The sequence below is a fragment of the Lagopus leucura genome, unplaced genomic scaffold (assembly GCF_019238085.1).
Source record: "Lagopus leucura isolate 7727_CA_CO unplaced genomic scaffold, USGS_WTPT01 Super-Scaffold_100157, whole genome shotgun sequence".
In the NCBI taxonomy this organism is placed as follows: domain Eukaryota; kingdom Metazoa; phylum Chordata; class Aves; order Galliformes; family Phasianidae; genus Lagopus; species Lagopus leucura.
In genome coordinates, this window is record NW_024962334.1 from 7,238,926 (window position 1) to 7,261,855 (window position 22,930).

Sequence of the window (22,930 nt, forward strand, 5' to 3'; positions counted from 1 at the left end):
AAAACAGTTTGCCTTCTGACACTGACTGTGTAGCATCCTTACAGCATTCCCTGAATCTGATGTGTTGCACAGAATATTTTTGTGCCAAAATTTACCTGTGAAAGATTTTTATGGAAACATTTTGGTTTCATTTATCTAGTTTTTGTGTATAATAGTGCTACCTGAAGCTTGCTTTATATTTCAGCTCACTTACTGCAGCTATTCTTTAAGTGTCTGTCTGTATTGTATTCTGTCCAGGAAAAATACTCACCGTCTCAGTGCTTATAGTCCAGCTAGATGCAATAAATTCAGCCTACAGCGTGCAAGTAAAGTCATGGCAATATTAAACAGCTTCAGAGACAGTGGTTTGAGATGAACAGCAAATAGTAATTTTAAGAATTCCTGCAGCTGCTTTCATTGCAGTTAAAAATCATTTGTCTCAGGTCTTGCAGAGATAAATTGGATTGTTGAAGAGTACTATCTTAAAACTTTTATTTCTACTCTCACTTGTTTGTAGTAGTGACTAAAATGCATCATAAGTAGATTTGCTGCTCTTTCAGAGTTTAATTTAGGGTGTTGTATATCAGTAATATGTGCATCTCATTATAGGGATTTTTTTGTCTTTTCCCTCTCTCTGAAAGAATCTTGCCAATAGTGTTTTCATACCAAGTATGTTGGTATTGATTTGCCTAATCTGAAAACCTCTAACTGTTGGTTGTTGTGTAACCTTGAAAAAGTCCAATTTTAACAGCTGCTGTGAAAATGAAGTGTTCATTATTAATGTATCAGCTATCAGTAATGTGCATGTCATTTAGTGTTGTATCGTGTGTGTTAACAGCCTGGAAGTTTTGGTGACCAATGGAAGTTGCTAAATAGTTCTGTTCAGAACACTACAAGTTATATATAATTGAAATTATGCCTGGAGCTTGCTTGCTTTCTGCTTATGAGGGGCATTTGTTTCTCCCTCCTGATAGCAGCTTTTAATTCCACTGAGCCAGAAATACCTAAGTTGAAAAGGTTGCATAAATGAATGTTAACCACTTTTTTTGATGGGTAGAATGACAGTTATCTCTGGGGCAGCAGGAACTGAGCAGAGAATGTGTAAGGGAGTTACAGGCATAGCACCCCTCTGCTAAAGCTGGGCAGTGATGCAGTTTTGAAGAAATTAAAGAGAGGTTGCAGTTGGGACAGTTATAACTGTAATTCTGCATAAGGGGAGTCAGTCATTCAGAGAACATCTGGGCAGCTTTTCTGTCCTTCTGGTAAACTCATGTCTATCTCCTTAATATCTTCAAAGGAAAACTCTTTATGTGTCAAGGTAGAGTTTTGTGGAAACTCTATTCCATAGCTTTTAATTTTCAGCCAGAAGATTCATAGAGCTTATCCCTGGCAGTACTGACTTGTGTGCACTGGTTTTCATAAAAGGGTGCTGAGTATTAACTACATCATATTCTAACTTAACCTGATTATCGGTTTATCAGATTATGTCCTTTTTTTGTTTTAATATTTGAAAGAAATTCGCAATAGTTTTGAATGTGCACAAATGTTTTGAGTACTTTCATTTTCTGTTTGTTAAATGATCCGTTACCTTTTAGTCACTACCAGTGAAATATGAAATTTCTATTAGTACAGTTTCTGTAGAACTTCCTTCTTGAAACAATGTACTTCTCTGTAAATTAATTTGCTGTTGAAGTTTTATGCCAATGCTGAAAAGACGTTTAGGATAATTAAAGAAGTATTTTAGAGAATGTGCACTGTGTTGTGTAAGCACTCTTGTTCTTGTCGCACAGTTTTTATTATCCAGCTAACTCTATTTCTCTTTACAGGTAAAAGTTGCAATTCTTAAATACATAGAGACTCTTGCACAACAGATGGATCCAGGGGATTTTGTAAATTCAAGTGAAACTAGGTTAGCAGTGTCTCGAATCATCACCTGGACCACAGAACCTAAAAGCTCAGATGTTAGGAAGGTATGTTGGTTAATGTGTACTTGCAGTATATTCCAAGTGTCTTGGGCAGATTAAACAAGTTATTGATAATTCATGCCTAAATAGAAAAAAAAGTTTATTTTTCTTTAAAAACAATTTTATTGTTTCCTGGAGAAAATAGACTTCTGTGTCCTTCTGAGCGAATACCACAAAGAGTTGTGTCTAAAATACCAAAATTGCCAAAGTAAAACTACCAGAAAGTACATGTTTGGGAACGTTCCAGTAAAATTTACAATCTTGAATCTCCACATCATGGTTGTATTTCACATCTGTTAATATATAGAGATCATATTTCATAGGACAGGGATTAACTTTTGTTTCAAGCACTCTCTGGTATTAAGATATTTTCTGTAGACATTTTCTGTACAGTTTCAATCTTACTTCCAAAACCATCTATAATAGTAATAGCACGTTCACAATAGGAATGGTGACTGTGATCGTGAGCTCACTTCAGCCTCAGTTAGGTTTTTTGTGAAACACAAGAGACTGGTAAGCAATCTTGTGTTTAGCCTTTGGTATTTATACATGAGGTTGTATCAAAGAATTGTTCTTGTGATGCTGCAGTTCCAGTGCAAAAATCCCCTCTCCACATAACTCTTGTAAAGCCAGATTAATATTTGTGGGCATTCAGAATAAGGATAAAAAATAACCATGAGAAATTTACCAGTGCAGCCTTCAGAAAAGTACACTAGATAATTCTTGAAATTAGAGAGCAAATTTCTTTGAATTCTCTTTGCATATAGATGGAATAGAGTTATTTGTTGTTTTTCTCGTTGTCAGCATCCATCCTGTTTAGCTGCCTTTATCAGTATGTTATCACTTCTTGAATGTTAAATAGAAATACTTTGTCTATTGCTCATAAAGCAGAATCATGTTTGGCATAGACCTATAACTCTTCTGTTCATTTTTCCCTGTATATTTCTGCCATTGAAATAAAAATAATTTATTTCTTCAGATTTCCTTAGCTAGATTCAGATCAGCTTGAGTTTTGGCAACTTTGTTTCTGGAATCAGAATCAAAGCTTCCTTCAGGAGGGAAGCTTTGTGGGAGAGAATTGATAGAAAAAGATGGAGAGCTATCTCTCACAGTGTATACTGCAAAAGAAAATGAAAGTAACTTTTGCCACTTCTCGATATCTTGGTTGTTTATAATAATTCACCATAGCAAAATTTATAATGCAGATAGCTTTTTTTTACCTTCCACTTCTAATATAACTTTCAGCATGAGAAAGCAGCAACAGGTTCTATCCTTTGGACTTGTCTCGCCTAGTTACCATGTTCTAGTGACATGCATGAGACCATAAACCAGAAAAGGAACTGAAGCAGCACTATCTTCTAAATCAGTAGTTTTAGTACTGAGACACGTGGCGAGCTGTCTTATCTTACGCTTCATATCTTTAATAACCATTTTGATGTCAATAAGTAACTGAATCATGGAAAGAATTGCCTTTGAGTTTTATCATCTGGAACACTTTAATTATATGAAGCTTTCTCAGTTTATATTTTCTTTCCATAACAGACTTGCTAAGGGTTGCTAACTCCCAAAAGCCTTTAGTAAGTCTCAAAGTAAAAATTTGCCAATAAATAGTCAAAAAAAGTTATTCTGATCCTTTGAAATGTTTCATTCTGTTGACAGACTTGAAAATGTTAGCATGGTTATGTCAATCTTTCTAAACTTTTTTTAAAGATGACAGCAACATTAACATCTTACATGCTTTCTTTAAATTAAGACTTTTTTTACCACTTGTTTTTCTGTGCCATTTTGCTTTTTTTCTAAAACACAAAACAAAACAAAAAACATTCCAAGTAGATTAATTTTATTTTATTTTATTTTATTTTTAATATTAGTGTTCAGATGGGCACAGTTAATGTAGTTTACTTAGGGACTGCAGTCTGGAGTGTAAAATTCTACTTTCCTCTACAATTAAAACTCTTCTGAGAAGAATTAAAATCTTAGAGTTCTTCTAAGTTACAGCAATACAAAACATACCTCTCATTCTTACTCCTTTTAAAATGTGAGTGGATGTGACAATCTCAAGAGAGCAAGCTTATACTTAGAGGGGAAAAAAAGCCAAATACTCTAAAACGCCTTTTTTCTTTTTTTTCCCCTTTTTCTTTCTTTCTTTCTCTCTCTGTTTTTTTTTTTTATTATTATTATTAATAAGGAAGAAGGAAAATAGAGGGCTCCTTAATGAAACCCTTCTGTGAGTCGATTTCCATTTTGATACTTCAGGTTGAGCTTGTAGGCAAACCTGATGGTTATCAGTTTCTTTCCTGATATGACTGTAGACTGTATTTTGTTATATATATGTTTTGTTATTATTGTTGGCAGCTTAAGTAGACACAGTGTTAGGCAGTGAAGATGCGGATAACAGGACAGAGAAAAGAAAGTGGTACCTTCCAAACCTTTGTTCAGTTGGAGGTTTTGTTTTGGTTTTGTATGTATCAATTTATGTGAAAAGACTGACTAAAAGAAATAATGAGGGAAAAACGGAGCACCAGCGACAGGTTGTAGAGGGCATTCAGGCTGTTCACTTGAAGACTGTTCAGGGAGGAGGGAATAAAAGTACAAGAAAACAGCTGATCACGAGTGTGCAAAGACAGTTTGTGGCATTCTAACATGCTAGAATTTTCATCATTAAATTTAATACTAAGACGTGTGCTGGTATGTGCTCTCATAGCTTGGCTTTCCACTTCTAATTAAAAAGTGCTACAGTTCATTGCTCTCGAAGCAAAGGAGGGAAATAAATGTCTAAAAGAATTTCCAAACTACTTGCTTGAAGTATTTTTGGTGCTGAACCAAGCTGCCTGTCATTCTGGCTAGCATGAGGCACTGGTTCTCTCCAGTGCGTGGCAGACCTTGATGGTGTGTCACTTCTATTGAAACTAGATAAAGTTGGTTAATCTCAGAACCAGAGTTTCATTCTATAAAGAAACTTAATAATCACTAGCTTTTCATTGCATGTGCTAAGTTAGTTGCAATGTTCACAGTTTTGTTAGCCTGTCCAGTGAATATTTAACAAACTAAGTCATGCAGTCAACATTTCTTTAGCAGAGAGGAACTCAAGTGGTATCCCATCATTCTGTAACATACTGTAGTGCTTTGTCACTGTTGATTTACCTCTTGGCAGAAGTAAATAAATAGAATACGTTGTATGAAAACATGCTGTAGGATGAGGATGCTGTTAAATATGAAGTGCTAAAATTGGGGGTGTGGAAGGTGTAATCCAGTACACTACAAACTCCAGTACGTAAGTTTTGATCTTTCGAATGTATAGCAATAAGAAGATAGTGCCAAAAGTAAATCTCCTGTTCCTGGCCCACAGTGTCAGAGGGCAGAGGTTGGTGGTGTGGCAGTAGGGGTTGAACCTTCGCACCAGAACCCTGTTACATTTTGTTGCTGTGCGACAGATGGCAGCAGAGGGGCAGTCTGATCAAATGGCGTCTGGTATGGAAGTACATCTGAAGCAAAGGTGTGGAATTAAATTATTCCATGCAGAAAAAAAATGCTCCCATTGACGTTCATCAATACTTGCTGAACATTTCTTGACACCAAATAGTGGATGTGAGCAGAGTGAGGCAGTGGGTGCTGCGTTTCTGCAGTGGTGACAGCAATGTGAAAGACAAATCATGTTCTGGATGGCCACACACAGCTGTTGTACCACACAGTGAAGAACATCTTGATCACTTCATCCATGTGAAATGGCAGATTACAACCAGGGGTCTGTTTGTGGAGCTGAATATTGCCTTCAATGTGCTGGAGAAAGTGGTGGCTATATTGGAATATCATAGTGTCTGAGCCAGGTGGATCCCACAGATGTTCACACAGCAACAGAAAGAACACTGCATACAGTCTTATGACCTGTTGAGCCAATACAAGGCTGAAAGTGAAAATTTCCTGGATCACATCATTGGGGATGAAGAGACGTCATGTCACCACTACAGTCCAGAGTCAAAATGGCAGTCTTTGGCATGGTGGCGTGCATTTCCCATCAAAGAAAAAGTTTATGACACAGCCCTCAGTAGGTAAGAATGCAGTGTCTTTTGAAATAGGAAAGGGGTGATCCCTCTGGATTTCCTGGAACTCAAACTAACCATCAACTTTGGCTGCTGCATCACGACGTTAAGCTGAAGGCTTGAATTTCCACAGCCCATCCAGAGAAGACAACCTTTCTCTTGCAACACAATTACACTGGGCCTCAAACCAGTTTGAAGAGCATAGAGCACATTGCCAATCTTGGCTGGACTGTCTTGCCATACCCACAGGATACTCGGGATTTGGTGACTCCTGATTTCCATGTGTCTGGAATGATGAAAAATGGACTGCATGGGCAACAGTTTTCTGGCAACAGTGCTGTCATAGCAGCTGTAAAACGGTCATCTCCACTGGTGCAGGTTTTTTTTTGAGTGTGGCATGCAGGTTCTTATTCACAGCTGATAAAAATGCATAGCTACTGTGTTGAAAAAAATATTTGGTAGCTGAGAATTTGTTCTATTAAGTAGTGTTACTGTGCTCTTTGTATTAGTTGAAGTTTCCACAGAAATAAATAGGAGCCATTACTCTTGGAGTAGCCTGCATCATCATGGTGCTTGAAAGCTAGTCCGTTGGTATTGTGTCTTACCACTGGTGGAATTCAGGAGAAGGAATTACAAACTTATTCCTATTTGGTGTGTTCAATTTTTCCGTTTTAAAATCTGCTCAATTTGCCTGTAGAAGCCATTTTGATACTTCCTTCACTCCTTTTAGTAAACAGAGTTCTGGGGAGGGAGGGCTGAGGATCATCTAGCTGAAAGACTGCTTATTAGGATGATTCTGAAAGGTGTAAGCTCACTGTTGTGTGCCTGAATTTATGAATATCTGAACCTTGATCTTAGCAGTGCATATGAACTGCATTAGTTTATAACTGCTAATATCTTTTTTTAAATTAACTTAATACTTACATCACCTTTTGTGACTGCCTGTCATTGTAGCAACTAAACTTAGTGATTTTAATCTGCTTTTTCTTCTAGGCTGCACAGTCAGTACTCATTTCCCTTTTTGAACTTAATACTCCTGAGTTTACAATGCTGCTGGGTGCTTTACCAAAAACATTTCAGGATGGAGCCACAAAGCTTCTTCATAATCATCTCCGAAATACAGGCAACAGTGGTCAGGTATCTACACTTCCATATTATTATTTCTGAATTTACTGGTGTTTTGGACACAAGTCCATTTCATTAGAGTTGTGTGAGTGAGAAAATTAGTGGAGGTCATCCAAGCCCCCCATGAAGTCTTATTAGCAGATACCACTCCTTATGGAATGCTTTTTATTTTCCTGCAGAGATATTTGTTCAGTGTATGTTACTTCCAAGTCAGTGACTTAACGAAGTTTGAATGGACTTGTTAAGAGAAGTGTTTATTATCTCTTACATTAATTATTTCAGAGTTAAACATTTGAAATTAATGTCATTGATTAGAGAAGCCAAGAAATTAAATAGCATTTCTTTAAATGTTTATGGAGGCTAGAAAATAAAAGGAATAAAGGGGAAGCCATGGACTTGTTGTAGTATCTCTTCTCATCTCTTCTCTACCAGGGTTCAATGGGAAGTCCTTTGACAAGACCTACTCCACGCTCCCCAGCAAGCTGGTCAAGTCCTCTCACCTCCCCAACTAATACATCGCAGAACACTTTGTCACCAAGGTAATGTTGGCCAGTGTTGCTGCAGTTCTGCATCTAAGGCTTCATTAAACATGTTCTCCAAAATAGTAAACCAGGCTGTGAACAAATTGAGCGTGTTTTGCACAGTCGCAAATGCTGAAAAATAATCCCTCTTTCTCTACAGAATGACATAATAGTGAAGTGTTCCACCTCTCTGAATGGTCTGACAGGAGCCAGGGCTTTCCTAATGTGTGCACTTGAGAGTGCAAGAGGCATAGTAGGAGATGGAAGAGAAACCTTCATCCCCAGCACATGTTAAAACAGCTTAAGTCATCCAGCCAGAATTAATTTGGGGGGGATAAGAATTGTTCATAAATGTTCTTACCTTCTTTGATGGCATCAGAGTTGTCAGTGAAGTGGATTTTGTAACTTTGCTTTTAGCAGTCAGTCAATACGTTGATCAGTTCCCCTTACTCTGGAAATCTTTCTTACAGAGGGAGAATGGTGTAAAATCCTCTTAGAAGAGTAAAACAGCAGAAGTTGTACTTGAGTCAGATGCTGCTTTCTTGGCTAGCCACTTGCAGTGCTTAATTTTATTACTGTTTCCTGTGTGTCTGTACTTCCATGTTAATGTTATTTAAAAATACAGGATCAGAAAATAAATCCACCTTAATTTGTATGTCCTTTTCCATGGCCCACAGTGCATTTGATTATGATACAGAAAACATGAATTCCGAAGATATTTACAGTTCTCTCCGTGGAGTCACTGAAGCTATTCAGAACTTCAGTTTCCGCAGTCAGGAGGATATGAACGAACCTGTGAAACGGGATTCAAAAAAAGATGATGTTGATTCAGTGAGTAAACGTGGTACATCTTGGTACTGGCAAATCAAGCCAATATCTGACTTACTATTAAAGATAAAACATCTTTTTAAGTAGGTTTGTCTGTACCGATTTCTGCAGTGGGACATATATGCTAACTTCAGAGCTTAAAAGAAACAAGCATAACAGTTCCCAGCATTCAAAATGCATTTTAATTGCTAATTTTAAGTGGCATTAGCTTTTTGTTAATTTTAAACATCAGTACTTTTAAAAATTTCATCTCATAGAACAAGGAGTTTAATTTTTGAGAGATTTGTACACTGTTCTTTTTCCCAGAAGTTTAATTCCATTCAAAACCCAGAGGTTTTTCAGTGGTGAATACGCTGTTTCAAACTTCTGTTTCTGTGGAACTTCAACTTTCAGATCTGCTGAACCTGCCCAAAGTGTGTGTGCTTAAACATGAATTGTACACCTTTTTTTTTCTTTTCTTTTTTTTTTTTTTTTGTGAAGTTCAGGGTGCTGTAGCAAAGTCTTCTTACCTGAAGGCCAGCTTAATGTATCCTCAGGAATGCTTAGGAAACTTTCCAATCTTTAGAAGTTTCTGCTACTTAGATGTGTGTGTAAAGTAGTGATTTGAAAAGTGTGTGTCATGTATAAATCTGGTATTTCTTTTCCTGCAGATTAGCAGTGCTTCTGGAATAGCAGAGCTACGAGCAGGAGGTGGTGTGAGTGAGACAGGCCGAACAGCTCTTGATAACAAGACGTCGTTACTCAACACAATGCCTCCTCACTCTTCACCACGCTCACGAGATTATAACCCATACAATTATTCTGATAGTTCGTTTAATAAATCTGCTTTGAAGGAAGCCATGTTTGATGATGATGCAGAGCAATTTCCTGATGGTAAGCTTCAGTTTGCCTTCTGTTCTAGAAGGGAAATTGTGACATTTTTTTTTCACCTTTTAGTTCAGTTTCTGAGTTAACCCTTAGCACTATCCATTTCCTTAAGAGGTTTTACATAATATATTTTAAACTAGTTTATTTATCAGCAATCCTTTTGACTGACACTGTTGGATTGTTTGACATTTATATCGATTGAGAGTGGGTGGGAAATGAGGTAATTACTGAACGGTATTGTATTCTTCTGGTATTGTTTTAACAGCAGGATTGTCAATATAAAGTTTATTTACCACACTACTCTATGGTTGAGATTTAAAGAAAAACATTTACAACAAGTAAAGCTGGATTAAACCAGTTCAGGAATTAGGCGAAAGATGAAGTATTTTGTTAGTAAAATATTTGTATGTAAAACATGACGTTGGTATTTTATATTGACTAAACAGGCTTTTGCAAGGGGAAAAAAAGCTTTTACCTGGAAAGTGAATCTTTTAGCTCTTTTATCTGTAGGAATTTGGGTTGTTGTTTTGTAGGCTTTTTCCTGGGAAAAATTTCTTACACATCATCACGTGCACTCTGTTCTTCCAGCAAAATGTGTTGTCACATTAATTATTTTATTCAGCAATCTTTATATTCATTTTCTTTACCTACCTGCTTTTTGGATCTATTGGTGTATAGTAGCAATTATTCAGAAGAGACATATCTTGTCTTTTTTGAATATGAGTGTATACCAAAATATTGTTTGATGCAAAATAGATACATGCATACATACATACATAAATGCATCCATTGGGGTGGTTTTGGTTTGTTTGTTTTCTTCCCCATGGTTTGGATCTGATAGTCTCATCTCATTTGTGTGTAAAATCTATATTCTTTAATTTGTCTTGTGTTTATTTGCTACTAACTGCTGCTATCTGTTGAAAATCTTGAATTTTTCTTCCTCTTGCCAAAGTTAGCTCGGATTTTTAAGTCACTTTTCCTTAGAAGCAGTACACAGCCTCTGTTTGGAACCCAGTGTTCCTTTGCAAAGAAGCTCCTTTCTTTCTTCTCATTTCCATAGATTGTGCTTTGCATATGTCTGCTTTTTTAACTAGTACTTTGTATATGGGCTTAAGAATTCACTTCTTTGTCTTGCCTTTAACTTACTGTCATTAGTTTTCATCTTTTTTTCTTTCAGATCATTCCTTATTTATCAGGTTCATTACCATTTCTTCTCTCTTTCATTGTTTTTAAAATGAAATAGTTTGTAGATTTTAAAAGCAGTCTCCATATTCCATGAAAAGCATTAATAAAAGCATCAAACAGAACCAGGCCGTGCACAGGTCTGAGCAGGGACATCACTGGTATCCTCCAAGAGTAATAGAAAGCAATTTAGAATCCAGTCATTTTACAGGTATTTCATCCAAGCTTTGTTCCTGCCCTGTTGACTTGCTTGGGCATGTTTCAGACAGTAGGCAAATCTTTATTCTGTTCAGAACATGCCATGCTTTCCTTTTGCCAGCACTGCGTATCTTGTCAAAATGACATTATTTGATGGTTTGAGAAGAGCTGTTCTTTATCAAATACTTGTATATATATAATATTTTACATGTATCTGCTACGTACTTCAATTCTTTCAGATGAAGCACTTGCATTTGCTCCTACTCATTTCTGTTGTTGTTTGCAGGGGGGAAAAAAAAGTTGCAAGTAGATTTTTACACTTCTCCTTTCTTATCTGGAGAATGTTTGGGAATTAAATACCACAGCTAAATCATATACAGGAATGGAAAATACAAACTGTGAAAGAATACACCCCACATCTTGTCCTCGTGTTTTTAAGAATTGTAGTCTCTCAGTATATGACCTAATAAATTTGTTCTGAAAAATGTATTTCATGTGTTAATAAAGTGCAATAATTTTGGGAAAGGTGCAGTTTTGGGAAAACTTGGTTTTTAATGCTATTCTTTACCCCTTGAAAGAAAACTTTCAGCCTCTGTCCAGGGGAATTTAAAGAAAAAAAAAAAAAAGAAGTCAATTTATTCCAGAGTCTCAATGCAAAGGTAGAAGCTATCTGCTTTTCTTTCTTGAAGGCTAAAAGGGTCCTGATGATGGAGTAAAGGCAATATCTCGACGTTCTACTTAAATTAGACCAGAATCAAGGCTTTTGTTTTTGACTTTGCAGATTCCCACATCTGTAGTCCAGTGTTTCCAAACAAGAATTGCTACTGATACTTTTCTCCATCATCATGGAATTCTCCGTAATCAAAACTGAAATCCAGTGCTATCTTGTAATGACTGCCACTGGGATAGTAGGCATTCCCTGGAATCTCTGTGAGGCTAAAAGCCTTGGTTTGTTTGTACTTCCACTGTTTTACATCAAGGACCACTCTTGTGCATTTTGTTCTCCTGTTTGTGTTGAAAGCCTAGCAATTGCTGTGGAGTTGTGGCTTACAAAAGTCTGACCAGTACAGTAATACTGAAGGTGCAAGTGTGAATTTTTCTTCTTCGATGGAAAGGTCAATGGGAAAAGCAGCCCTTTGTTGTATAGATCAGATTTAAAAGGATCCAGGGAACTTGCCACTTTGCGTATTACAGGAGCAAGAATCTCTAGCAGTAAGCCAGCCTACAGGTTGCTGGATTCTCTTCAATTTTGTGGATGCTTTTGTTTTTTGCTGTATCATCGTTGTTTTATTGTGATTGTAAGCTTGGTCAGGAATATTGGCTGCTTTGAAAATGAAGTATTTAAACTGTAATTCTGGCAAACAGACGCAGAGGAAAACAAAACAAAACAAAAAGAAAGCAGTTAGCTACCCTAGAAGATACTTTTCAGTTCTGCATCGGGCACTAATATTTACTAATATTTACCAAGTTTCAAAATTCTGTTTGTATACATTCCTTTTTTGATAGAGCCTCCCATGGATCATTCTGATCTAGTTGCAGAGTTACTAAAAGAGTTATCAAACCATAACGAGAGAGTGGAGGAAAGAAAGGCTGCCCTGTATGAGCTCATGAAGTTAACTCAAGAAGAGTCTTTTGGTGTTTGGGATGAGCACTTCAAAACAATTCTGCTTTTGCTGCTTGAAACACTTGGAGACAAAGAGGTAAGGTTAGATTAATCTAGTTAAAAATGCACATGGTTTGCTTTCAGTGGCTTTTAAAGTTGTGTGGGTTGTAGGAAAAGCACAAATTCCAGCTAGTCTTGAAAAGCAAGCAGTTATGGAAATGCAGGAACATCATGTGAACTCGTGAATCGCTTAATGGTGAAGGGCCATCTTCTCAAGTATCCTTCAGATTTATTTGGCACTAATAATTGCTTTTGATTTGATAATAATAAAATGTCTGTTTTCAAGGATAATGTATTTGTGTGACTGTGTGATGCTAAAATACTCCAAAGAGTAAAATTGTATGCAGCTCAGCATAGATAGTTCCAATTAGCAGCATGGTTATGATGCACCACCTGAATTATTTCATAAAGAGCAAACAATTGAAGACCTTTTTTAGCTGCATTTATTTCCATATTAGTTTCATATTGTATATATGCATAGAAAGGCACTGATGTTTTACTATGTCAAAACTTTATAAACTGTTGAATAAACACTTAAACATTTGCCTATTCAATGTTACATAACTCATTTGTTTTAATATTTAATCTCTAGCATGCAATCAGAGCTTTGGCATTGAAAGTTCTAAGAGAAATCCTAAGGAATCAGCCAGCAAGGTTTAAGAATTATGCAGAGCTCACAATAATGAAGACATTAGAAGCGCATAAGGATCCTCATAAGGAGGTTAGTAAGCAGTTTTCTTTGTTTGAGACTGTGACAAAATATCACAGAATGCAGCAGCTGTGTTATGTCCAGAAAGTGTTTGAGAGATCAGGTCTTACCAATGAATCATTTGTGTAATAATGAAGATGTTAACACAGGCATGCAAAAAAAAAAGGAAAACAAAGAACTACAGTTTTGTAAGCTCTGAAATGCTTAATATCAGCCCTAGTAACAGTTACCTTGGGTGCTGCCCAAGAGGACGTAAAACCATAGCCAAGGATGTGCCAGCAGAGTTCTATGAAGAGTAACTGAAGGGCGTTTTTTGTTAGATGTCTTTTTTAGCCCAGTTATTTAATTCAACCCTTTGGATTTCTGTAAGGTTGGTAGTTGAGAGATAGGATTGAACATGGCAAGGAAATTACAATCCCTTCCCATTTTTAACCAGCTCTGGTTAAGCTATTCTTCTTCACCATTCGAGAGCATGGCTTTGAGTGTTTCCAGGAGAGAAGATACTGCAGGGAAGAGTTGGTTGTGGCTGGGAACTGTGAGGAGATTCAGAAGTAGGATGAGTGTAATCTTGCTCAGAAAGCTTATGATAATGTGCATACACATCAAAGGATGATGTATTTTGATATAAGAAACACAAATAGAGAAACCACCCAAACATTAAACACTTCACATCAGTGTCACTGATGTTATGAAAATAAGATGTCTAATGAGATGCATAAATCTCTCCCTGCTTTCCTTGCTCCCACACTCCCTATGATAGGACTTTTTCTGTATGTGGGACTTGGTGTGGAGTTCCAAATTCAGAAGTTTGACTGCAGTTTTTTCCATACCAGTGATGTTTGTCACTCATCTGATACTCATCTTTGTTTTCCCTGCGCCCTCTTGATTTCATGCACCATGTTTATTTTTTTCTTTCTTTCCATTTGTCCTTCCATATTACTGTTCCATTTCTCCTTTTTTTTTTATTTAATGCATGTGAGAAAGAGTCAACAAGACAAGGTTGAAGGGAAAGACTTCTGGAGTTTTCTGTACATAATCTAGCAGCTTGTCTTTTAGCTGCCAGACACCACAGATGCAGAAACATGAAGAGATGAATTTTCCCTCTTATGTCTGTGTTGTATCCTGAGCTTCTGCACCTTTTCACTAACTGTTTTCCTGTATCTTCCCTAAGAGTCTTAAGAACTCTTAACTGAATTTTTTTAAAAAATTAAAGATGGGGGAAGCCTCCAGAAGTAGCAATCTATGATTGTCATTAAACAGTCTTTGAGATGAACATGGAAGCTTATTAATGGTCAAAGACAGTAATGAATGACAACACAGGAAATTACGGCTTTCAATAGTGGAGAGATTTCAATATGTAATTGTATAATATTGTATTTATATTCTGCATAGCATTGCAGACTAGAGAGATTTCAGATCTGATTTGACAGCTATTGTCAAGTTTGGAAGGTATTTTCAGGCAGGTTTGGAAGACACCAATGCACATCTTGCAGAACATACAGTTCAGTCATACGGTGTTGGGAAGAGCCTTGTTTTTAGTACAGTAGTCCAACAGTTGCAAAATTGCACACATTTAAAAATCCTTTGCCTATTTTTACAATGCTGTGGAGCTGTTAAGAAATTTTTATGCTCAAGACTTGTACTGGCACTAATACTCTTCTATGTCTTTTTCATTCTTTCGATAGGTGGTGAGATCTGCTGAAGAAGCTGCTTCCATGCTGGCCACTTCCATTAGCCCAGATCAGTGCATCAAAGTCCTTTGTCCAATTATCCAGACTGCAGATTACCCAATTAATCTGGCTGCAATCAAAATGCAAACAAAAGTCATAGAGAGAGTATCTAAAGAAACCCTTACTCAGCTTTTACCAGAGATTGTGCCAGGTTTAATACAGGTAAAAACAAAGCAAAAAACCCCACCTTCTTTGTATGGAAGAATTACAAAGATTTTTTCAAAATACTATTGCTTGGCTCTCATGAGGGATTTTTATTGGTCTTACAGCTGATGGCTACTTTGACCCAGACTAATTCAGATAGTGAGCACGCTGTCTTTCATTGTCACCTGGCTAAACTGTAACTGTGGTTAGGACTCAGGATCTGGCTAGGATATGAAGTATTGGCTGTAGTTAAGTTTAATAGACTCTTTCAGTTATATGTAGTATCTTTTCCAAGTTGTGACCATTTGCTCTGAAGTCATCCACGTTGAATGTTTGTACTGTTGCAGGGTTTTATCACTTGGGGCTTGGGGGAAGCAAGAGGAAGGAAGCAGTTGATTGGGGAAAGTTCAATAAAACCAGGAGGTTATAAAAAGTTTCTTTCTCTGTCTTTAAAAATGAATAATCTGCCACCATATAAAGAGTCAAAACACATCAGCTTGCATGTGCTGAATAAAGACTTCCCAGAATTTGATGGCTTCATTCTGCAGATTTCTGACTTTAATGCATAAGGTCAAATCACACATCTGCAAGAAGGTAAGAGGCAGAGCCTTCTGAGAAAGGGATGTGAGACAACCAGGCATGAGAAACAAAAATCATTCAGTAACAAGATGGGAGTTAATAACAGAGTTTTACCTGTTAAGAAACAGCTTCTTTAGGAGTAAGAAAGCTCTGAATGCAATGGTCTTCTGTTTAATAAATATCTGTAATCTAGAAGACTTTATCCTGTGATCTCCCCTACTGTATTTCCATGTGGAGCATGACAGCAGCTCTGTTTCCAGTATAGATTACGAACAGGAATTGTATGGGTTTTAATTTCAGTCTGAAAAATAATTATAAATGGTAATTAATAACAGCCTGCCTTTCAAATGTGCATGTTCTGTATTCACTTGTTTGTTTTTGTGGTTTTTTTTTTTTTCTTGGAATGCTTAGCATTCACTTAAAGTAGATTTTAATGTATTTATTATAAGTAGTACTGAATAGTTTTCTGAGGCTTTTAATCATTAACTGATAAGCAATTAATGTTAATTTTATTGCTTTCTAGGGTTATGATAATTCAGAGAGCAGTGTTCGTAAGGCATGTGTTTTCTGCCTTGTAGCCATTCATGCAGTAATTGGTGATGAACTAAAACCACATCTCAGTCAACTCACTGGCAGTAAAGTAAGTAAAAAATGGCATTTAAGAAGTTTTGGTTCATAATTACTTGTATACGTTTGTGTTGTGGTTGCAGTTACCAGGAAGTTTATACATAAAAGTATGTATCTGAATGGAGATAGCCAGGGATACTGAAACCCTCAGAGGGTCGATGTAACTTTGATATCAAAGGTTCAAAACTGAAACCATAGGTCTGCAGGTACTTAGGCATATGCACAAAACTTCAGCAACCTGAAAAATAAGAAGTTGTGTTTCTTATTGCTTTACAGTAGATTTATTTAATTGTATATGGTCAGTGGCTGAAAAAAAATCAGAACAATTTTTACCTGAGTACACTGTCAGACTTTTTATTCTGAAACAGTGGTAGTAGCTACATTCAGCATGGCTTTTTCTACCTCCATATCTTGCCTGGTATTTCATGCAGTGCTGACTGAAAAGCAGTTATTGTGTAACATAGTTTATGTTTATGTTACGTATGTCTCCTTTGTTGTTCTGTGTTTTTTTGTTTGTTTGTTTTTTGCTTTAATCTGTCCTTTCAGAACCTCTGATTTGGTGAGGAAGAACCTTGTGTTCCTTTTTTGGTTAGGAAACCTCTTATGTACTGTTTTTTTACATTCAAATAGATGTATGTTATGAATTTGTCCATGGAGCTAAAGCAAGACAATTAATATTGTATACATTTCAATAAAACAGCTACATCTTAAAAATAGTCTGGCAGTGATTGCACTGAATATGACTGTAGACAGCACTGGAAACTTTGGTAGGTGCTGGAATCAATGCCTGTAAGTAGAGGCTTAAAACCACAACATTCACTTAAGAGAAAGAAACAGGCAAAATAAAACAGAAAAAAAAACAAAGCCAGTAACCTGCCTTAATCAGAGCAGCACAGTAATGTGGGGAAAAGTATCTGTCTTAGTGTAGCTACCATAGGTTGCTTTCTTGTTCACATCCTTAGATTTGCTGTGTTAGATATTAGCAAGTGTGTTACCTTTCACTTAATGGTGTAAAATACAGTTTTGCTTTTAAGAGAAGAATCCTTTTCAGAGAAGAATTAAGAGAAGAATTCAATGTATCATTTCTGTAGAGTGCACAGTGTGTAAATACTGAACAAAATTAATTCCTGGCTTTGCAGATGAAGTTATTGAACCTTTACATCAAGCGTGCACAAACAGGCTCTGGACCAGGGGATACGACAGCAGATATGTCTGGACAAAGCTAATGAAGCTGACAAGAATTAACCAGCTCTCCTGAAGCAAGGGCAAAGCCCTCATCAAGTGAAAGGAAAATTCTTACACACAACTTTTGGAACCCTGGTTTCTTTTTCTTTTTTCCTTTTCTTTTCTTTTTTTTTTTTTTTTCCTTAACCAACGGCTGTCTTCAGCCTGCATGTGACTGTTGCAATAGAATTATTCCAAATCTAAGGAAAAGCAGTATTAACATCAGTTGGTCAAAGCAGAATAAATTTTAAAAATAATCTAATTCATCAGCTATCCTGTTACGATCCTCTGTGTCTTCCCATTAACTTTTGCCAGTGTTATTGTATTAAAAAAAGTTTTTTTTTAATGCTAATTATACAGGTATGCTTTAAGCTTCAGAAGTTAAAATATAAAATTCTGTTGCTTTTTTTCAGCTGCAGATAACACTGTTTTTATTGCTATTTTGTTTGAGTATTGTGTCCTTCGCTAGAAACAAGAAGTGATGTGAAACTAGGCCAAACTAGTCTGGACTGCAGTGAGACTCAGTCACTGTTGGTGGTTCATCATCTTATTTACAGCTTGTTTGGGATATTCTGGAGATTGAGAAGTATGCCTATAAAAAGCTGGATCGATCCAGTTCTGTACAAGTGATATTGTTCATTGGTTGTATGTTTGTTGCATAAATAAGAATTTTGTGTGCACAGCAGAGGACTGGTGCCACCAGTGCCTCTTGGTGTGGGAGACAGCCCTGCCGACCTGGTGACAGAGTGGCAGTCTGCTTTTAGCAGCAGACTTAATGGTCACTTGATGGACGTGAACCATCCTTGCCACCTTTCCTTCTTCAAGCAGGATGCTTCAGAATGGAGTGCTCTGCCCAAGCATGCTCAGTATGTATTTATCACTAGAATGTTTCCTCTCAACCTAATTGCTGGAACCAGTAGTCTTGTATTGTAACTCACATGGGATTTTATGACAACAGTGCAGAAAACTATTTATTCGTTATCTTCCTAAAAGCACCAAGATTTTCTGCATTGAATTTTATTGGGGGGGAGGGAATAGTCACAAATGCTATCGATCTTGCCACCTTCTAATTTAAAAAATTATATATTTTGGATGAGTTGGGAAAGCTGCACCGAATGTTTGCATGGTTTTCTTGAATAGCATCCTCAAGACCCATCTGGATTAAGGTGTGGAAATGTTTCCAGGGTTTGTTCTTCCATTTTTGAAAAAGAGTTAGTTTATTGTGAATAATGGTTCTTTGTATTTATGAACTTGATAATGGAAAGAGAAAACAGGTCAACTAAATGTGTCCCTAAACGTTCTCATCTTTTTATTTTTTCTTTTTCTTTTTTTTTTTTTTTCCTTTTCTTTTTCTGTCTTTGATATAAGCAACAAGTTAGTTAACTGAGAACTGGGATAAGCAGCACCCTTCCCAGAAATGATGGAAACTCTTTTTCCCTAGCTTTTCTTTCCCTTTGATTGTGGTGTTGTCTAGTTGTAGGAATATATCCTGATAAGAGAGAACATTGTAGTGCCAAGGATGATGATCAATGCTAGGCTAAAATTCTCTCTACCTCTTCAGGGTGACTAATTTTTGGCTGAGCTGCTGCATGTAGCACCCGGTGGAAGAACTATCTACAAAGTCTTTGTTTTTCCCAAATTATCACTTACTGCATATTGAAAACTGTTCTTCAACACACAGCCAAATATTGCAAGAGCCGCTTATACACTTTGCTTGCTAAGTACCCTGAAAACCAAAACTGAGTGAAAAACTGTCAGATGCTTGTAGTTACATGAAAGGTTGTTTTCACTTTAGTTTGAAGTGAATCAGAGAAAAGCTGAGATGTTGTTGTTAAAGAAGCAATGCTGTTACAGAGATTTATTTGGAGGAAAAGTTGTAGAAATATATGTAAAGACTTCAAGGCTGTCATAACCTGTCACTAGCCCTTCTTAACAGCTACGTCAGGAAAATAGTATCTCCTCTTTCTTTCCTTTGTTACGTGTAACATTCTTGTTGTTTTCTACCATTTAATTACATTGTGTATTTATAGTTCTCTGCTTACCATTGTGCATATACTGGCAATAAAATGTACATAACATGACTTGAAAAAAATTAGCCATGTATACATTCTGTTTTTCTGTGTTATTTGATCACGTTATAAGAAAGATAAAAAGTCATCGAAGCAACATTGGTTGAAAAAAATAACCTTCATGTTTTTGTGTCCAAATGATGTTTCTTTAGATACTCTGCTAGTAAATCCGACAGCATTTGAGAACATGGTGTGAATATAGGTAGGGTAGACAAAAGCAGTTTGGGAAATTGAATAGGATCTTTATTTAGGTTTTTAATTTGCTATACGTTTAAATGAATATTTTAATACCAAATTTCCTTCATCTCAGCAGGCTTCTTGTTTGCTGCTTCATTTATTTGTACATTATGCACTGCTAGCATTTTATTTTTTTAATGTTTCAGAGATATTTTTCAGTTTAATATCTTGTAGCTTCATATTTTGATTATGTGAAATATCATTTTAAAAAAATGGCACAAATTCTAAGTTTAATATCCCATATATTATTCCTGCTTTTTCTACAGGTAATATTTATTTTCAAATGATCATTTCAAGATGACTTTGCTCAGTCATCTTTGTGAAGATGTTATTTCATACTGAAAAAATAAGCTTATTGAAACATGCCGTATATATTCTGGATGGACGTAATTTTTTATCTGTAAGCAAAAGTTGGTAAGAAAGAAATGTTTTTATCCCCTATGACTGAAAAGTTTTACTCCGGGGAGAGGAGAGGAGATATTTACACCAAGTTTGTCCCTCAGTTGTGCTTCAAAGACACCTGTAATTGTTCTAAGCGTGACATCCCATGTACTGAAAGTCTAAATGCTATACGTTTAAATGAATATTTTAATTATGATCTGACTAGTTCTGTTCCCAACAAAGATGGGCCTGTGTATGTGCTTAGAATTTGTATTAAATGAAGCCATCAGAATGTAAGAAATTGCAACCAAATGTTCTCCGCTGCAGCCAGTTACCAGATTTGCTGCATTGCTTTTTGCCTTCATTTCCTATGTTACGAACAGACAGTAGCTCAATTAAAATTGAGCTGTGATTAGTCATGCCTTATGTTTGTACTGCAAGTGGTTTATCTTAGAAACAAAAAACCCACAACCATAAAGTCCTGTGAAAAATCAGGACAATTGCTGTTGTTCTTTATCAGAAAGGCTTTCTGAATATCCTGTAAAGATAGGACATTGCAGTGGTTTGAATACTGAAACGTGATTCTTGAAGGTTGATTTGGGGCTTAAAAAGGAGGAAAGAAAACTACATGCAGAATCAGGATAGAAAATGCATGTCTTGGATGTCTTAGACTTGGATGTCTTTTGCTTTAAATGATTTTGGGTAACATATGTTCAGCTAAAATTGGGATAGTAAATGTAAATTGAAAGGAGAGTTGATCATGTAATTCTTTCTGAGTTTGGTTTTTAAAGATAAAGACTGGAACAGATTGAGTTGTCTTGATTATTTGTGGTTGGAGTCCCAGAGTGAAAAGAACAAACACTTGTATCCTGAAACAGACCTGCATATTATGAACAGCTTCTAAGAATGTTTAAGTGTTGGAGTAAATTCACAAACACATCCATGGAGAAACTATAGAAACTGAAGGCCTGAGCTGCTCACAGTTTAATTTCCAGCAGAAGAATTCAGGTTGTGAATATAACATTTGAAAATACTCGTAAAAGAGAAAATAAAGAGGAATTCATGTGAGTTATGCTACAGTTAATCCCTGTGACAGGCTAGTGAGAATGGTTCTGTTGGTTGTGGCAGTTCACTGACAAACACAAAATGCAGTACAAATAAGATAAGGATAGATGGGCAGTTTGGGAGCAGAGGGATTGTCTGGACAAATTAAATTCGTGCTTCCTCCCAACTGAAATAATTAACGGATTACCTTTGCAGTTGTAGCTTAATGTAAGATAAAAGTTATTCATGCTATGTCCTCTAAAGGAAAACTTCTGTTTTCCCTTCTGAATTTTGTAGCTAAGTCTTCCATGTCTTTAGAAGCACACGTTGTAAGGATTTGCCTCATACACCACGAATGTTCTGCTAAGTGGATTTTGGTTTTGTTAGAACATGGATGACTCCTGGTCATTTGGGAAGTTTGGGAAATCAGGATAGTTGCCAAGTGGAAAAAAAATCAAACCTAATTTGCTTTTTTTTCTATATATCTTGTTTTTGCATGTATATTGAAGTACATTTTGTGACTTTGCGGTTCCCAAGCTGGGCAGCTTGGATTACTCCAACTAAAGAAGTTCTTTCATTTGCTGTCAGGATTTCAGGGTAATAAACATGTTTACTTAGAAGTTCCCTAATAAGTCATTTCTGCTCAGACAGTCACAGCTACGTTCATAAATTACTGTTGAACGGTAACACTTGGGAACTTGGAAATGATATTTGGCAAGCAGCTTTGAGTATGGTGTGATTTCTATTAAAAAAATTCTTCTTCAGTGTGTCTTAGGCAGATACAGATGATCCTAATGAAGCATATTTTCAAGAAGATCAGAAGTAAGGCTGATATAGAAACATGGAAAATACCTCTTCAGTGGAAAAGCCAGCATATCTGCATACGATATCTAGACTTGTTACCACTGGCAGAAGGTAGAAAGGTAACTGAAGTTTGTATTAGGCATCAAAGTTCCGTATGTCCTTCATCTTGGTGTTCCTCCTTTCCTACATCTTGGCTGTTGACTAACAGTGGAAATCTTTGTACCTCCACAAACTCATACTGAAAGCAGTACCTCAGTCATGTCAAGCCAGATTCAAAGGTTGTCCCTTCGTAGTCAAGGAAGGTTTATACCAACTAAAAGATGTGTTTGCATTAGGCAGTGGATATTCTCAGAACTCAGTCTGGTTAGATGTCCCCTCACCACCCGTTCAGCTTTGATTATGGCAGAGCCCCATATGAGAACACCCCATATGAGCTCCCATCTTACTTCCAGACCAATCAGACTAGGGAACAGCCTGAGAGTGGTCCTCCAGGAGCACCCTGGAATCAGTGACTTCTGCCACAGATGTTGGCAAAAGTGAGTGTTCCATGCCTTGGGGGTTTGCTTATATGAAAACAAAACACTACCATTTTCTAACACAGTCTGCTTTACCTGAGCATACATAGTTGATGTTACAATACCAGACAAGACAAGGAGACACTGAGACACTGATTTTTAGCTTCGTTAAAACAGCTGAAATGTGTGTTGGTGAGGAAACTTGATGTGTCTGTTTCAGTTGCAGATAGCATGCTTGAAAATGTTTGACCTAGGAAGGTACTAGAGATGCTTAGAGCCTCAGGTAAGAGGGATGCTGTCCATTAGGAAAGAGAAGGAACTGCACTCTTCAATGCATTGTGTCAGATCGTGCCAGAAGCTGGCAGTGCCACAGCAATCTGCAAGTCCAAATACTGATTTTTAGACTACCAGATAGGTGCAGAACAAGTGCAGGACAGCAGGATAACAAGACACTTGAAGTCATTCACCTGGATAGACTTCTGAAACTCTTACAAAACAAA

The 22,930-nt window shown here is 36.7% G+C and overlaps 1 protein-coding gene across 13 annotated transcripts in view; it reads left to right on the forward strand.

The window, feature by feature from the left end:
- Positions 1 to 19,485, forward strand: part of CLASP2 (cytoplasmic linker associated protein 2) — a 120,632-nt gene extending 101,147 nt beyond the window's left edge. For 12 of the 13 annotated variants that reach the window (XM_042889294.1, XM_042889300.1, XM_042889301.1 and 9 more), the window contains 10 exons: positions 1,806 to 1,949; positions 6,977 to 7,120; positions 7,541 to 7,647; positions 8,307 to 8,460; positions 9,108 to 9,330; positions 12,211 to 12,404; positions 12,960 to 13,088; positions 14,762 to 14,968; positions 16,053 to 16,169; positions 17,296 to 19,485. In XM_042889294.1, coding sequence (XP_042745228.1) covers positions 1,806 to 1,949; positions 6,977 to 7,120; positions 7,541 to 7,647; positions 8,307 to 8,460; positions 9,108 to 9,330; positions 12,211 to 12,404; positions 12,960 to 13,088; positions 14,762 to 14,968; positions 16,053 to 16,169; positions 17,296 to 17,382 — 1,506 coding nt within the window. In that variant the 3' untranslated portion in view covers positions 17,383 to 19,485. The remainder of the gene's footprint in view (positions 1 to 1,805; positions 1,950 to 6,976; positions 7,121 to 7,540; positions 7,648 to 8,306; positions 8,461 to 9,107; positions 9,331 to 12,210; positions 12,405 to 12,959; positions 13,089 to 14,761; positions 14,969 to 16,052; positions 16,170 to 17,295) is intronic. The other variant, XM_042889298.1, reaches the window with a different exon arrangement.
- The last annotated feature ends 3,445 nt before the right edge of the window (positions 19,486 to 22,930 follow it).